The 15,418-nt window shown below is 37.4% G+C and overlaps 1 protein-coding gene across 1 annotated transcript; it reads left to right on the forward strand.

The window, feature by feature from the left end:
- The first annotated feature begins 307 nt into the window (after positions 1–307).
- Positions 308–9,761, forward strand: LOC135220887 (uncharacterized). The gene is made up of 5 exons (XM_064258496.1): positions 308–1,086; positions 1,691–1,908; positions 2,690–2,822; positions 4,964–5,110; positions 5,989–9,761. Exons 1-5 carry the CDS (start codon positions 807–809, stop codon positions 6,114–6,116), a joined length of 906 nt encoding a protein of 301 aa, XP_064114566.1. The 5' UTR covers positions 308–806; the 3' UTR covers positions 6,117–9,761.
- The last annotated feature ends 5,657 nt before the right edge of the window (positions 9,762–15,418 follow it).

The following is a 15,418-nucleotide window of genomic DNA, read 5'->3' on the forward strand; positions in this document are numbered from 1 at the left end:
TGACCATTATCATTATCATCATATCTCTCATCATCTAGAATGAGAGCCAAGAACTTGTCAGTCATTAGCTTGAATGTGGACGAGCGTAAAAAGAACTACTACCTTCATGGTCCTTTTCAAGTCCTCTTGGGGAGGCAAATTTGATTGACTTCGGATATCTCAGTGTACTCTTTTAACTCTTGGTTGTCATTAGACTTTGGAGACGTAAAACTTTCTCATATTAACGAAGAAGAATAAGAGAGCACAGGATATCCTGTCCTGACCATTTCGTCACTCCTCGACTCGTGGCCATTCAGTGTCCAACCACGATTCAGTGTTGAAGCAGCTGCGTCCGAACATTACTTGAGCAGTGTGTCATGAAGAGAAAGAAAAGGCGTGATCTTCGGCATCATTTACAACTTGGTCGTAAAACCACTTAGCTAGTGCTTATTCAAATAGATCGCAAACCTTTTTGTGCTGTAAAGCCACTCCTCTGGCCGCCAGTTGTGCTGTATTTTAATGTTATAGAATTCAGAATATCAAAATCGGTGACCAGATGAAGTAGTGTGTTCCTTATCTTTCACACAGAAAAATACAGCTATAATAAGGGAGAGTTTTCTTGATACTCGAGTGTGAAGACGCAGGAGACACCCGGTGGAGCTTCTGTAACTTGCTCCGGTGACCAGGAACTATTAATTCTGAAATACGTCAGACTCTCCTTGAACTTCTCGTAACTAGACAGAAACAAAAAATTACTGATTTAACATTTATTAACATAGTGTGAGAAGCATCTGTCATAGATTGATCTGTTTCTAAAGAAAATCATAATGATCGTGGTTGTGGCAGCAATGATGTTATTCATGAATCAACACACACTCGGCCATGCTACGAATCGTTCTCCTCTGCTAAGGATCAATAATCCAGTTCTGGATGAGACGCCTCATGCTCAAGAATTTGGAAGAAGGTTCACCCCTCGCACAGCAACGACCCCCACCACTTTGCACTCGACCGAGACTCAACCAGTCCCTACTCAGACTCCGTATTCCACAAGCTCGACCTCTGAAGATGCAATGTCAGGACAAAAATCTACGGATCAAGAGGACAAAGGTGGGTTGACAAACTAATGTAAATATGAACGAATCTATCAGAACAAAACGGACTTAATGGAACGAATGTCATTATATCTCACTTGATCAGATGAGTTATTAAACAACTATTTCTGTGCACATTCAATTCATTATTCAAGATTGAAATGATCTCAGATGAGTCCTATTGAATCTGTGAAGCGTCGATCATAAGTTTGTAATGGTAAGTTGCCTTTCTGATTCGGAAAGCGAATGAAGTCAAACCATTTTTACATGCAAAATAAATTTGGAAAAGGTCTCACGCTTCAAAAAAAAAAATCTCTACCACTCATTCGCAATCTTAATTCTTCAATGGCTATAAAAAAAACTAAAAATCTCTCACAACTTCAGTGTTTTTTTTTTGTAATTATGACTTTTATTCCCCTACTACATCATTCTCTCTCTCTCTCTCTCTCTCTCTCTCTCTCTCTCTCTCCCCTTATATGAATGGTGTCACCTTTTCAATCAGCCGGAAGTTGACAAAACTCACGTACTGGCATCAAAAAGACACCGAAGATATAAAAGTTTCCTTCCTCAATTGCCGTTAATGCTTCTCTTAACTGCTTTCCTACCTTCCTGCATTTCAGGCTGCCTAAAGCTCTCCTACGACAGCGTGGAGCACATCTACAGAAGTGAGAACTACGTTTACGACATCTGGTTGAAATCTGTGTCAGCAGTGGCCACAATTCAACTGGACTTCGACTTTTCCGTATCTGCTCTAAATTTATTAGGTTCCAGATTTAAGTATTCCATCACCTCTGACCGCTGGCACAGACTGCAGGTCTTCCGTAGCGAACTGCTGGATGTGAGTAAACTGACTGTCCTCCTTTCTGTTTTTTAACCGCGTCTCGTAGTAACCACTGTTTTGGGGGACACCTAAACTCGCTCCAGAATTTAGCAGCTGAATGAAGTGGATGATTTTATTAGTTATTGTATTCATGGTGCATATGATTATCGTCGAGACGCTCGTTGTAGTCGTCATTAGTAACCGCTTCGCTGAACTAGACTTCTCGTTGTCAGCGATATGATCTTATTTACCTCTTCTTTGCCAAAGAATTATAAAGTGGTTATCAAAAGCTACAAAGAATCTCTCCAGCCCAAATTTCTATCGCCTCCCAACACCATCTTAAACTTCACGTTGTTCAGAGGGCAAAGATCCCCAAGTGATAATCAGTAAACCCTAAGAGAAAAAATGACCAAATTTGAATGGGTTTGTAATCTCATCATACTTCTATTTATGCTTGGCACAAGAGTTCGCTATTCCTTCCATTGACCTAGAAGAGACAGTCCAAGAGGGAGCTGCCTTTTGGACTAAATGAGCTAGAAAATACCCACACATTATATGTGAGTTCTAAAGAATGTTTACGGTATTCATACCAGTAATTATATACTCGTGTATTCATGTCGGGCCATATGCCTTAAATAGGAGAGGAAGAATATACTGTTTATGGCATACAAGCTTTCAGCTCAAATGTTAGAAGTTTGATAGTAATATGAGCTAGTCTTTGTTTCCATTGAAAGGGACATCCGTTTCTATCGTGTATTTTTACTCTGTTTCATTTATGCTGTGCATTTGTTTTCGACAGGACTGCACAAGTGCCCAGTTGAGGATCACCGACGTAGCTGTCGAATGCTTGCCTCACCGCACACCCTCTCTGCTTCGGGTCTCTAGTGGAGACAACAGAAGTTTGGTTGTTTGGAGCACCTGCAGTGCGCAAGGTGAGCTCCCATGACACATTCCGACTTTGTCTTCGGCGAAATTGTATATCTCTTACTTTAGAATTCATTTCTTGATGCCATTAATACAATCTTCAGTTAACGTGCATTTCTTATTCAGTTGTTGCCTGATACAAAAAACACACACACGCATATTTGTATTCAGCGAATTATTGTTTGTTCTTATTTTTCATCTTTTTTCATATGGCGAGCACATTTTAGGATTTATTTACATCTAATGTTGAAACGAAGACTAAAATCACTCTGTAGCTCATAAAGAGACCGACGCGAGCATAGCAGCCTAAAGTAAAAATGTAATAATAATCATGAGCTACCATTTTCGGTAGCGACGGTTAGGGAGAACGTAAAGGATCCAGAAAACACAAAGGAAGAAGAAAGAAAGACAGAAAGAAAGAGAAAAGAACCGTTCGGCGTCATCCCACTCCCATCGTGTAGCGCGTTCTCAATTTAAAGGCCAATTTCCATCTATTTAGTGATCTTTTAGATTGTTTATGATTTTTTAAAATTTAGAATGTCAAGCTCATCACTAAGAGACTTTCGGCCATTCAGAACTGAAGATAGTAGAAAGAGTGGATTGGCTGGAAGCTAAAGAGATCCAGAAAATAAAGACGGTGAAGTCCAGTAACCCAAAGGTAGAAGGGATAAAACCCCACGTTTGCACCAGGAAGTATGAGTTAGAGGGACTGGACAGCAAGATTGAAGAAAGAAAGCCGGAACGGAGGTAAAGGAAAATGGTAAAAAGTGGGTGCAGCTAGGGGTCGAAAGGACGTTGCAAACACCCTCTAGTTATGCTTACAGTGCACCAAGTGTTCCTTAACGCCGCTACCCCTCTATGGGGCCTTAAGTAGTTGAAAAGTTTGCTTTGAGTCCAATATACACATACCTTGAATTTAGATCCTTGATTTTTGACAACCACTCATGAATACATTCGGGCATGTGTAATACATTTCAGATCTATCGACTCGTCAACACTGACAATGGCTATGACTTCGGCCTTGTTCAGATGAATTTTGCAGCTGCACCCATATATGAAACCATTAGGTTTAAACGTCTGAACTCTGTAACTTCGTCTTAACCTCATCTACACCTAAGAATTAATACTGACTGTTGCTTGTCTGGTGTTCTAAGGTTCTACGTTATAGATGCCTGTAGTCTTTGCTGCCATCTGCACTTGACGAACACTGTCGGCACATCAAAATATTAGCACCTGCACCCCATATCCGCTGAAAACTTGCATGGCAACGCCTCCTGCCGTGAATCCCTCTAGAAAGGCGTACATATATATATATATATAATATATATATATATATATATATATATATATATATATACTATAAAAATATAAGCTGTAATCAGTTAGTCCTATGTTTCTCCTTAAGGATCCTTAGTAGACTGCCGTGGAGACTTACTTCCTGAATGAATAACGCCTTCATTCTGTAGGCTTCGTTATGCTCTTCAGCCTCTTAATTGTTTCATTTGGTTAGGCCGAGTTCAAATGTTCGCAGTAGACCTCTGTACGCATTTAACACTTTACACCACCAACAGTCCTCATTATCTATTGTAATATGGAAGTCATGAAATCAGTGGTCAAACTCTCATCATTCCTCATACACATTATTCCTTTCAGAATGTGGAATCCCCAGTCTTTTCCCATGATCCCAGAATCACTTGACTTTTCGTTCTTGCAGCAACGGAACTTGACTTTGGAGCTGCTTGGTTATTCCTTGTAACTCCCATACTGTGGCGAGTGCCCATAGCGTCTGCATTCAGGGCTTCCAGTCTTGTGTCGCAATTACCTTGATTGGAGGCAAAACTTGTTTACCCTTTCTTTTTCTTACTTATATTTTAGTATCTTTACTTAAAATTTTATGTACTCTATATTTCTTATCTATTGATCTATTCGCTACTGGCGTTAACTTTTATTTTGCATTCTTTATCAACAATGCATCCTTCCAATTCTACCCCTAACTACTTGGCCGGGTTCCCGTCTTTATCCGTATGCACGGGCATTCTATTCTTTGGAAACTATCCTGATTAGTTCATAGTATTTCCGCGTAGTATTTTTCCATTCTGACTTATGCATTTAATCAACATAATCAAAAATTAGAACAAAACTTTTACAGGCCCCTGGTGGGATGAAGTCACCACAAAGGTCCAGCCTTTGGTACAGACATCAACTGAGCTGTACATGTGGCTGTCCCTCGGTCTGCTAATAATCCTCGTTCCACTGGCCATCTACGCCTCCTGCCTACAATACCGGCTCATAAAAGGTAGGATACGGATATGAAGATTTAATCGGGGGTTACCGAATATTTTATATGAATCATGCAAAGCCGAAGAACCGAGGAAAAGAAACAAGCAACAGAATCAGTATTCACAGTCGTAGTTCACTGCCTCCTTTTGAGTAAATTCGGGATGTCGTGGAATGACGGGTGTGACCTGGTGTTCTGCGAGAATAATGATTCCAGTAGATGCGTAGAAGCGATAATCATGAACTGCTATCCTAAACAAAATCATTCATTCTTTTAACTAACCGTGATTTGTTAATTCTCAAGGTAGGGCTTTTTAAACATCTCAGGTTTAATATTACATCACTCCGCATCTGTTCTCTAAAAGTGTCTTATTTTATGCCATGGAACGCGACATTTCTGAGTTAGTTTTGCTTGTTTCCCATTACTTGTCAGTTAGAGGCTGATTGATTTATGGAATTTAGGCTGTCTTCCAAGTTTTCCATAATATATATAGGAATAAATTCTATGGTTTTTTGATTGGAAAGAAGTACATTGGTTTGCCTAACTTAAAATTGAAGTGGCCTTTCTAACTGACAGCAGGTTTTTTTAAACAGATACGGCCTCTAAAGAGGTGAATTTCAAATTAAATCACATTTTCTCATCATGCTGAATTGAAAGAACAAAAGCTCTAAAATTTAATGCTTTATGATCAGTAGATTATACATCTCTGCCAGTTTTGTTCTTCCATTGTTAAATACTAATAGCTCTCTAAGATGCATAATTTTTATTAGCGTTCAGTGAGAATCATGATTTTCATAGAGAAGAGAGAGAGAGAGAGAGAGAGAGAGAGAGAGAGAGAGAGAGAGAGAGAGAGAGAGAGAGAGTTTCGTCATTAAAGAATATACTATACTTTCCAGGACGTTCAGCTGAGCCACGCAAGGAATCCATTTACGAAGAGTGGAATTACAGTCGCCAAACCTCACCCCCCTGCAGTTCCAACGACAGTAATAAATTCACTGTCCAGACATCGCTATCAAGTATCTAAGAGGAACTCTGTGCCTGAGTTTTTTGGAGATGTTAGTGGTAGTTCTTGGATCAGTTTGGCAATAGTCCAGTACATTCCAGATGGTTATCCGGGTTACATAGCCTTCCGATAGCTGTCATAAAATGTGTTGGCGTTTCTCTACAGCTAAATCTAGTTAAAGCTGACTTGTGAACGACAAAGGTTTCCACCTTTTTGTTTAAAACACGAGCATAAAATGATGATATGGCGCCTGGTGATCTTCCTACTGTAGAAGTTCCTCGCACTGCTCTGTAGCTTTGGTCGGCATAGAAAGGACTAGATATCTTCCCTGGGTGAAAAGTGCCCATAAAAAATATGACTGAATTTTCTTTGCTCCAGGCATCAGTGATACCACATACCAAACCTAGAGCTCATGTAACCGTTCTATCTTATGCACAGATCTCCTCAACTACACTTTCTAGTTTTGAAAGCTGGGTTTTGAGATATCTTGGTTCGTCAGGATGTAAACAATAGTCTCGGCCTTAAGTATTCTAAGCACAGTGAAATATTCACGAACCATGCTACTACAATAAGTAATCTATATAGCAATAAAAGTATCAATTGCTTTTTTATTTGACATTACAGTATTACGAAAGTCTATGATGCCAAGTTGGTGCGTTTATTTCATTATACTTGTTATTTTTGTCTAATATGTTAGTTGTATATTTATGTATATATGTGTGTGTGTGCATGTCACTTTTCTGACAAACGATTGCACCTAGCAAGTGGAAAATTTGTAAACTTGGGCAACTTTCATGAGGATTCGTTTACTAGCCACTACAGTGAGGTTAAGGCCAAGGTCATACTCGATATCAAGAGAACAAATAGAAATTTAATCGTAGCAACACTGTTCGAGCTACATGCAACAGAGATTCCATATCTGAGATCAATCATTTCATATAATCTACTAGTTAAACTAATGTTTTAGAGAAAAGTCGATGTCAAAGCTATTTTGACAGGTCGAGGGTCAGGTCAGGTCAAAGGTCATATTTTCTAAGCTTTATTAGGTAAGATCCTCATATGCTGCATGGCAAATGCACTAATGATTAATGTGAAAGTCGAAGTCATGGTCAAGGTTGCAGGTCAAATAATAATTTGACCATGACCACAACTATACAAAATAAAGACTTAGTATTTGATATGAGAAATCAAATAATGAAGCCAAGGTGCAGAGTTAGGTCAAGGTCATGCAAGGAAGTCGAAGGTCAGTTGGGAATTTCGCTTTAGCAATAACTTTTTAAATAAAATGAGAGTGAGTCCTCGCATTTGTAACTCACGAGAAAGGAATCGCAGGAAGCCAACATATGGAAACTAGTGTATAGTAAATGTAAAGAAGACAAGGAAAAACTGAGGGGAAAAGATAAGTTAAAAAGAAAATTATCTAGAATATTAAAAAAAATGCCTGGATGTACAGTCATACAAGAACAAGTGGTAAGTCTTATATCCACATGATCTTTGAAAGAGCGATCCAGTGCTGGCAATGTACGCAAGATCCAATATGAATTTGAAAACAATTCTTTAAGTAAAGTATAGATATAACTTTTGCGATGTATAAAGTCAAGGTGAAAAGAGTGTCGTATGCAAAGAAACCTTAGAAAGACTTGACAACAAAAACTTGGTAATCATATGTGAGAGGCAATGAAAATGAATCTCTTAGCATTATGAGGAATGTTCATACCAGAAACAGCAGGCTATTTGAAGGAAAATGGAGGAAAATATGTTAAGATAAGGTTAGAGTTATATGTATAAAGCATTGAATAAAACAATATAACTATATTTGCTATGACCTATCCTTATCTATTGCTATGACATCCCAAAAGAATAGTGTGCCCACAGATGAGTTTGTGAAGTGAGCTGTGAGGAACTATGAACCAAGACCCAGGGGCAATATATTTTTAGTAACTCAAAGATTTATAGATATGTTTGATGCGGCTTATAATCGCTCAGTCAAATTTGACCCTAAAGACTGCGCCAGAAAACAATTGGAATGACAAAGGTGTGTCAAGGTGCACGAATCTCCACTAGTATTCGGATGAATGGCTAGTCTTGGCCTCACCAGTGGATACGTTGTTGAGGAAAAACCTTGGGGTTTTCCGGGATTGGTGCTGATTTTCTTTGCTTGCTGATTAGATCGGAGAAATCAGGCATATTGAAACCATCAATTGGTCCAGGACTGTTCAGGAGTCTTTTGAACCCCCCAAAACATTCAGATAAATCTTGTCATATGTTGATGGTTATTAGATATCATTAGGGAAACTTGTTCCTTGAGACCGCTGTACATTCTTTTCTTCCACTGCAGAAAGTTTCATATCAGAAAGTACCCCCAATGTCTCTGTACATCGAGATCCTGACCACAGAGGCAGTTATTTATAATCCTCGATGGTGGCAAAAAAAATGAATAAAATCTCTAAAAGGGAATAATGTTAGTAGCAATCACCCCCAAACCTTTGATGTTCTAGGGTGTTGCCCACTTGTTTGATTCTCAAGCAAAGGAGGTAATGTCCAAAAAAGACAGATACAGTTACATGAATTTGTTAGAACTATGAGCAGTCTTCTTAGCTCTCAAAGCATTCATGGGCAGCTGATTAGATCATTACACTATCCCTCTAACATACGGCGTCAATAGCCTCGTCGTTGCGACGCCAATAAGAACTAACAAATCAATCAATCAATCCCTCTAACATAACTGAGAAATAATTGCGGAACAAAGTCAGAGTCTCATTGTCGGTTGGCAGTGGAAATCTTCATTTGGGCAGGAAGACACGAGGCCACCATCTTGCCAAAGTTCATCTGAGTCTTTGTAAGATTTTGCTGAACATTCACAGCAAGGCTCATTAGACCCTTCCTTCAGAATCATCCTGTCACTTTAGATGTCCACTAAACCCTTTGGTATGAGTTTGAGAACACCTTTGCTTGAGGGTACAATCAGTTATTTTTCCTCTTTTTTGTTCATTTTCCTGCTTTTCCAAAAAGTGTGTAGGACAGGAGGTCATTTTACAAATCTAGGCTCATGAGACTTTGACACTACGAACTGGGTTTTCACGTACAACCTGAAGCTATATTCCACCCTCAGAGCAAGCACTTGGTCTTGTGATTCTGTTTACATTATGTTATGCAGCATGCTTCTCAGTATGGGAGGAGTGTTAGCATGGAGTACCAGCCGTTAAGATGGGCTTAGTAAGCATACTATTTTGGGATTATGTCTTCGTTGCAGACCCATTACTTATGAAAGCTCTCATGAATTTGGACGATCAACTACTGCTCTATTGACACTCACTAGTGAGGAATTAGATTACTTGCATCTTGAGCTACTATCTTCCTCATCCTCCTTCTATTCGTCCTGAATCGCGATTCAGGCTACCTTATGACTGATGGATTTGTACGAATAAGCTGTTCTTACAAAATTATCAAACATTAAACATAAATTTCCAGTGCTACAATCTTCAGGCGAAGGATTGTTTTACTGTTAAAAAAACTTGTAGAAAAGCGTGTTTTATAGTAAAAACATTGTCTCAACAGATATTATGAATTATTATGTAAAAAATCCTCTGTCAATGTGATTAACTAACCTAAGCGTTTCTGCAGTTAGTACCATGCATGTCAATCAGAGCTTCACACGACCTCGAAAGGTCAAGATACACAAACTATTTTGGAACTCTGCACGTGTCTCTGTTCACTGCAAAGTAGTTCTATAAATGCTTCGCATTTGCTTATGGAACGTGACTTGAAATATATATATATACATATATATATGTAATATATATATATATATATATATATATATATATATATATATATATATATATATATATATATATATATATATATAATATAATATATAATGTTTATGGTTCCTTTCAAGGGCAATGGATCTGAGTTGCGGTAATTTAGGACCAAGGGTCAAACATGGGTGAGATAATGATGAGAAACTCTTAAGCCAGGGGTTTCTAACCTGGGGGTAGGCTAAATCTCTCAATGGGTACGGGCGGGTCTTGAATGAATGCAGATGTGTTTTAGCAAAATCTGCTCCCGGGCTGACTAAGCTAGTTGATGAAAAACAGTTTCAGATACCTCATTAACCCCATTTGCAGCTGATGTAATAATAATGTATTTTCTTTTTGCAGCTCAGAACCATAACCTTGAAAATTTATTGTTTAGGGAATTTTTTGTTTAAAATGATACTGGTTGTCAGGAGAGTTATGTCATTACTTCCCTTCAGTACAGTACTTGCAAATATACACAATGGAATGATTTTCTGAGTTTGTTTTGTTTTCACTCTATACAAAGTGAATGGGGTACATTACCGACATATAGATACCCGAAAGGTTACACCGAGAAAAAGGTTGAAAACCCGAGCAAGACAATCAGCGAGTGTCTCCAGCTCCAGTTAACCTTATGCACGCGTCCTTTACTCAGCTTTGGCAATAAAAGTTTTTCTTTATCCTTCAGTGAATACTATTTTTCTTTATATAATATATATATATATATATATATATATATTTAAACACTCCATCACTCATCTTTTCCACGTTTTACCTTCCCTAGTTCTCACCTCAGATCTCGTACAAGTAGGTCTGGTTCTTCAAACTTTTCATGCCCAGGGAATCCCCTTCGCTTTCTTATTATCTCGCATATGCATGGAACTTCTATAACTACCTTACGGAGTTTCGGTGTTATTTCCAACTCTATCTTGCCATCAAACTCCTATTATTATTTCACTTCCACACCATGATTCGTATACGTATGTATGGCAATGAAGACTGTTTCAGTGTGCTTGCCCAAACTGGCCAAATCCTTGATACAAAATTTGCTCACCTGCTGACCGCTCTTTTGGGGAACATAAATTCATTTGCTATCTCGTAAGTATTATTCTAAATTACATTTACAGGCACACAATTTTTAATTCAAAGATGCCATCGTTAACATCAACAAAATGTTTAACAATAAATAAGCTGTTGGTGGACGTGGTGTGCACTGTTTCCCTTTAAACTAGAACAACAAGGACGTCGTACTCATTCGATCACTCGTCCAAGTTTCATAAAAGGTGACTCTTCGGTCGGTTGAATGGTGACGTCACAGCTACACGTTTCCAGGATTGCCAGATTTGGCTATAAATCGCACATTGGGCTACTTTTTACACCTTTGGGAGACTGGATTTCACAATCTGCTACTTGCGATTTTTTGTGCTACTTTTGAGTTGGACTACTCCCATACATTTTTTATCCATACATTTTTTATTATAATAATCACATCACTGATCTACTGTAATAGATTGGCAATGGTATACTCCACTCATACGTTACAAGTATGTTCAATGTTCGTACCTCATCAGATCTATTGCAACATGCAAGTAAAGTAATGTTTTGGACGTGTATTCTACAGCTTTTCCGAGAGTAAACGTTTTGTTTGTCCTGTTACATGGCAATAGATTTTAGCTATCAGTCAGGCAATTGATGTATGCAGGAATGGAATTAGTTTTAAAGGATATATCAGATTTCACATTAAAAATCTACAGCCTCCCAGTGACTAGTAAGTACCTAATACTCCAGTTGTAAAGGGTTTCTCTAGAGTTACATGTATTAAAACCAAGTTGAGAAATCGAATTGTACTTAGAACCTCAATATAGTATATTAAGAATAAAGACCACCCTGGAATTGAATGGCAAATGCTGATCAACATTTGAACCCATAAGATCCATGCTGAATTATGACTCTTCAATCTATAAAAATGAGAAAGATGATGATAATGTGGAAAGCCTACTGGATGGCTTGATATACTGTAGCTGAATTTGGAGGAGGATATTACTATATGTGCTTTTATTTTTTCACTAGGAAGAAGTTTACTTCAGTTACGAAGAGGAAAAGTGTCCTAAGTTCTCAATAAATAATGATTGATTTTAAAAGGATGAAATGTTCTTTAGTTTTGAAAAAAAAAACATTTAAGTTTGATTGAAAAGCAATAAAAGATTTACTTTTGAAAAAATAAAAACTTCTTCGGTTTTGATAAAGAGACATATACCATATAGCCAGGATCAACCACTAAAATGTAAACACTAACTATTGTACTATAAATATGGCTACTTTTACTTGAATTTCGGAACTTTTTAGCAAAGACAATACACGAAAGATGGGAAGCTCAAGCCACAGCCGCATCGGCCGCATACAATTTAGTACCTGGCATGAAATGAAGATGGCGGTAGCATTGCACCTGCCTACATCGTCTGTTTGTTTACTTTTTCACAAAGCGGGGCATTCAATTTCAATCATGAGTGGGCGTAGCCATCATCACCCGTGTGTGGTTTGCAATAGGACGAAAAATGATTTTCCCCATCTGATTTTTCATGCTTTTCCTCAGAATAAAGAAAGGCAATAAAATCATTACATTTGTTACAAAGTACATGATGACTTTTAGAGAAAATGAAGAAATAAAATAGACCAAAACAAAATTGAATGTCGGTGCAGTGTTATTCCGAAATAATATTGAAAAATATTTACAATACGGTGGACGCCTCTAAGCGGAAAGAAAATATATTTATATGTGATTTTCGTCTGTAAAAAAATATTTGCCATTTGAAACCCCAACAACCAACCTAACCTTCCTGGTAGTGTACATCAGTAGCCTAATCATGTCAACAGTAAACCTAACCATATCAGCAGTACCATAACCATGCCAACAGTTACCCAACCATGTCAACAGTAATTTGCAATGGAAATGAAGCTATCTTGCAAAACATATCAAAATCAACTAGAAAAACTATATTTTCTTGTCATTTACAGGCATCAATTGTATTTCAAATAAATACCTTAAAGTTATATTTGCATATCTTGAAAATCTCTAGAAATATGAAATAAACATACCAATTCCTATCACTGTCATACAATTCGTGAATATTGGGTCTCCATGCCTTTTCCAGATAGGCTACTCACAGCACTTTGATCTACTGCATATATACTTGGTCGTTTTCTGTTATATTCTCAGCAGCTTACCCTTGGGTTGTAGTTATAAATGTTTACCTTAATTTTTCACTAATAAGCAACTATTTAGCATACCAAAGTTGTTTCATCAGGAAGGATGGATCTTGTGGGAGCATTCATATGGGAGAGCATAAGTAGGTTAGTTAAGTTAGAGTGTTTTACTTTAATTTCAAGTTCACTAACCTTTTAATCTATGATTGAATTTTCCTATATGTATGGATAAAAGCATTCAAAATAAAAATAAAAAAAATTACTAAAGGCAAACCAGCATATTTGCTCCCACAAGATCCATTCTCCGTTTCACCGTCTATGTTTCTGCATTATATGCTCATATTGTTCAATTTTTAAAATGAAATCTTGTAATTGGTACCAACAACCCACATAGTATTCCAAAGTAAATTTACCATTTGGCAGCAAATGTACGCAGTAATACAGTAGTAATAAATTGGCAAAACAAGTTGTGAAAACCTGATATTTGCTTGTACTGTACATGATGCAAAAAGAAACATGGTTCAAGTCAATTAGAATAATTGTTTCAAATTTTTTTAGGAATGTGCATGCTTCTTGCATAAATTGCATTTTAATAGAAAATACCAGGCAGAAGTGTTGGTTGCATTACCTTCATAAAAGGGTGCCAATTGAATATGCATTTTTGAGAACTCCCACAATTGGGCTATGAGATTTTAATAAATTGTTATAAATAGGTTTGTTTCCTATTTGATTTGTGATTTCAATTTTTATTTGCTTTTTATGAAAATTAAGTTAAACCTAGATTTTTGCTTATACAGTATTCTGTAAAATACAGCATTGCATTTGTTATAAAAGGGTACCTTACTTTTACTACTTTGTTGTTGTACTTTTCTTAGTTTTATTAACAAATATTGCTTAACTTTTGCCTAATCTGCATGCAAGTTAAGTCTGTTTTTTCATTTTGATTTCATATTATTGGTTTTGATTATCCCATGCTTTGTTTGCTATTTAAATTCTGATATATGCATGTTTTGTTTGCATGACTTGTATGACTATTGCATGCAAATGAAGCATGTGCCATTTCTTTTACTTTGTTTATGTTCTTTGCAAGAACATTTGTGTACATTCGCTTAGGTATGTACAGTATTCAATCATAAGCACAAGCCCAAAAAAAGGAAAATAATTACTGTATACTATATTGGTGAAATAATAAGATAATATGAGAATAAGTTTGTTTCATTCCAACTGCCCTGCCAATTTTAGATAAAGATACTTAGCAATTAATGTTAACTGCCCTCTCAATTTTAGATAAAGATACTTAGCAATTAATGTTACATTAACTGAAGGATTTTATTTAATGATTCAAAAATGCCTAATATATTAGTCATAAGCTATGATAGAGTCCTAAAATCATGTTAACAAGCAATATTAATCGATTTAGTATTCAATACTTTATCAAGAGAAGTTTATTGCAGCATAAGAATAAATTTTAACATTTAAAAATACCGCGCTACGCCACAGCAGTTTTAGTTGAGGGCATGATCAATAGATGGCGCGCATTCTGACGGGTTGGATGATGTTTGCTTTAATGGTATTAATAGTCAGTTTCCCATCTTTCGTGTATTGTCTTTGCTTTTTAGGAGTGTTTGTGCTACTTTTATCCGAAAGCATCTGGCAACCTTATGGGTTTCTCGCCTTACTGGATGACTGGACTCCTTTCTAACGGATTCAGTTTTCGCTTCGCGAGCAACTAATACTTTGGTGTGTCGTTCTTCGTCGGTGTTATTGTGCCTTATGGACTGTTCTCTGCTTCCAGAGTAGGAGGCAGTAATTCTGTACCGGATGACTTTAAATTATGGCTTGGTCACGATCCAGATAGATCTAGACTGTGGATTGAAGAATGGTTCACGTTTAGTTATGGCGACTCTCTCAGGGCCGGATAATAATAGGCTTCCCTTTCCCCACCTATAGTGCATCTTACCACAACACACGACTGTCGGATTGAACCGTTGCTTAGAAATAAGGCGCAGATTAACTTGAAAGGTCAACGTTCGTCTGATACAGTAGTGAAGGTGAATGGCTTTTTGGCCACCAGCCGTGTTATGTATCCTTATGTTGGATGCAGGCTTATTCGGACCTTGGCTGATTCGGATCAGATTCGGACCTTAGTTTGGCTGATTCGGACCATTTGCTAGGCTGTTTCGGACCTTTCTTTTGGGCGATTTGGACCCATAATAATTTATATTATAACAATGATATTAAGGAAACCTTTGATGAACTTTCAGGCAAGGTGGGTGTCATTGGGCCAGTTAGAGAGTTAATGGATTATGTTGACCGAAC

The sequence above is a fragment of the Macrobrachium nipponense genome, chromosome 2 (genome assembly GCF_015104395.2).
Source record: "Macrobrachium nipponense isolate FS-2020 chromosome 2, ASM1510439v2, whole genome shotgun sequence".
In the NCBI taxonomy this organism is placed as follows: Eukaryota; Metazoa; Arthropoda; class Malacostraca; order Decapoda; family Palaemonidae; genus Macrobrachium; species Macrobrachium nipponense.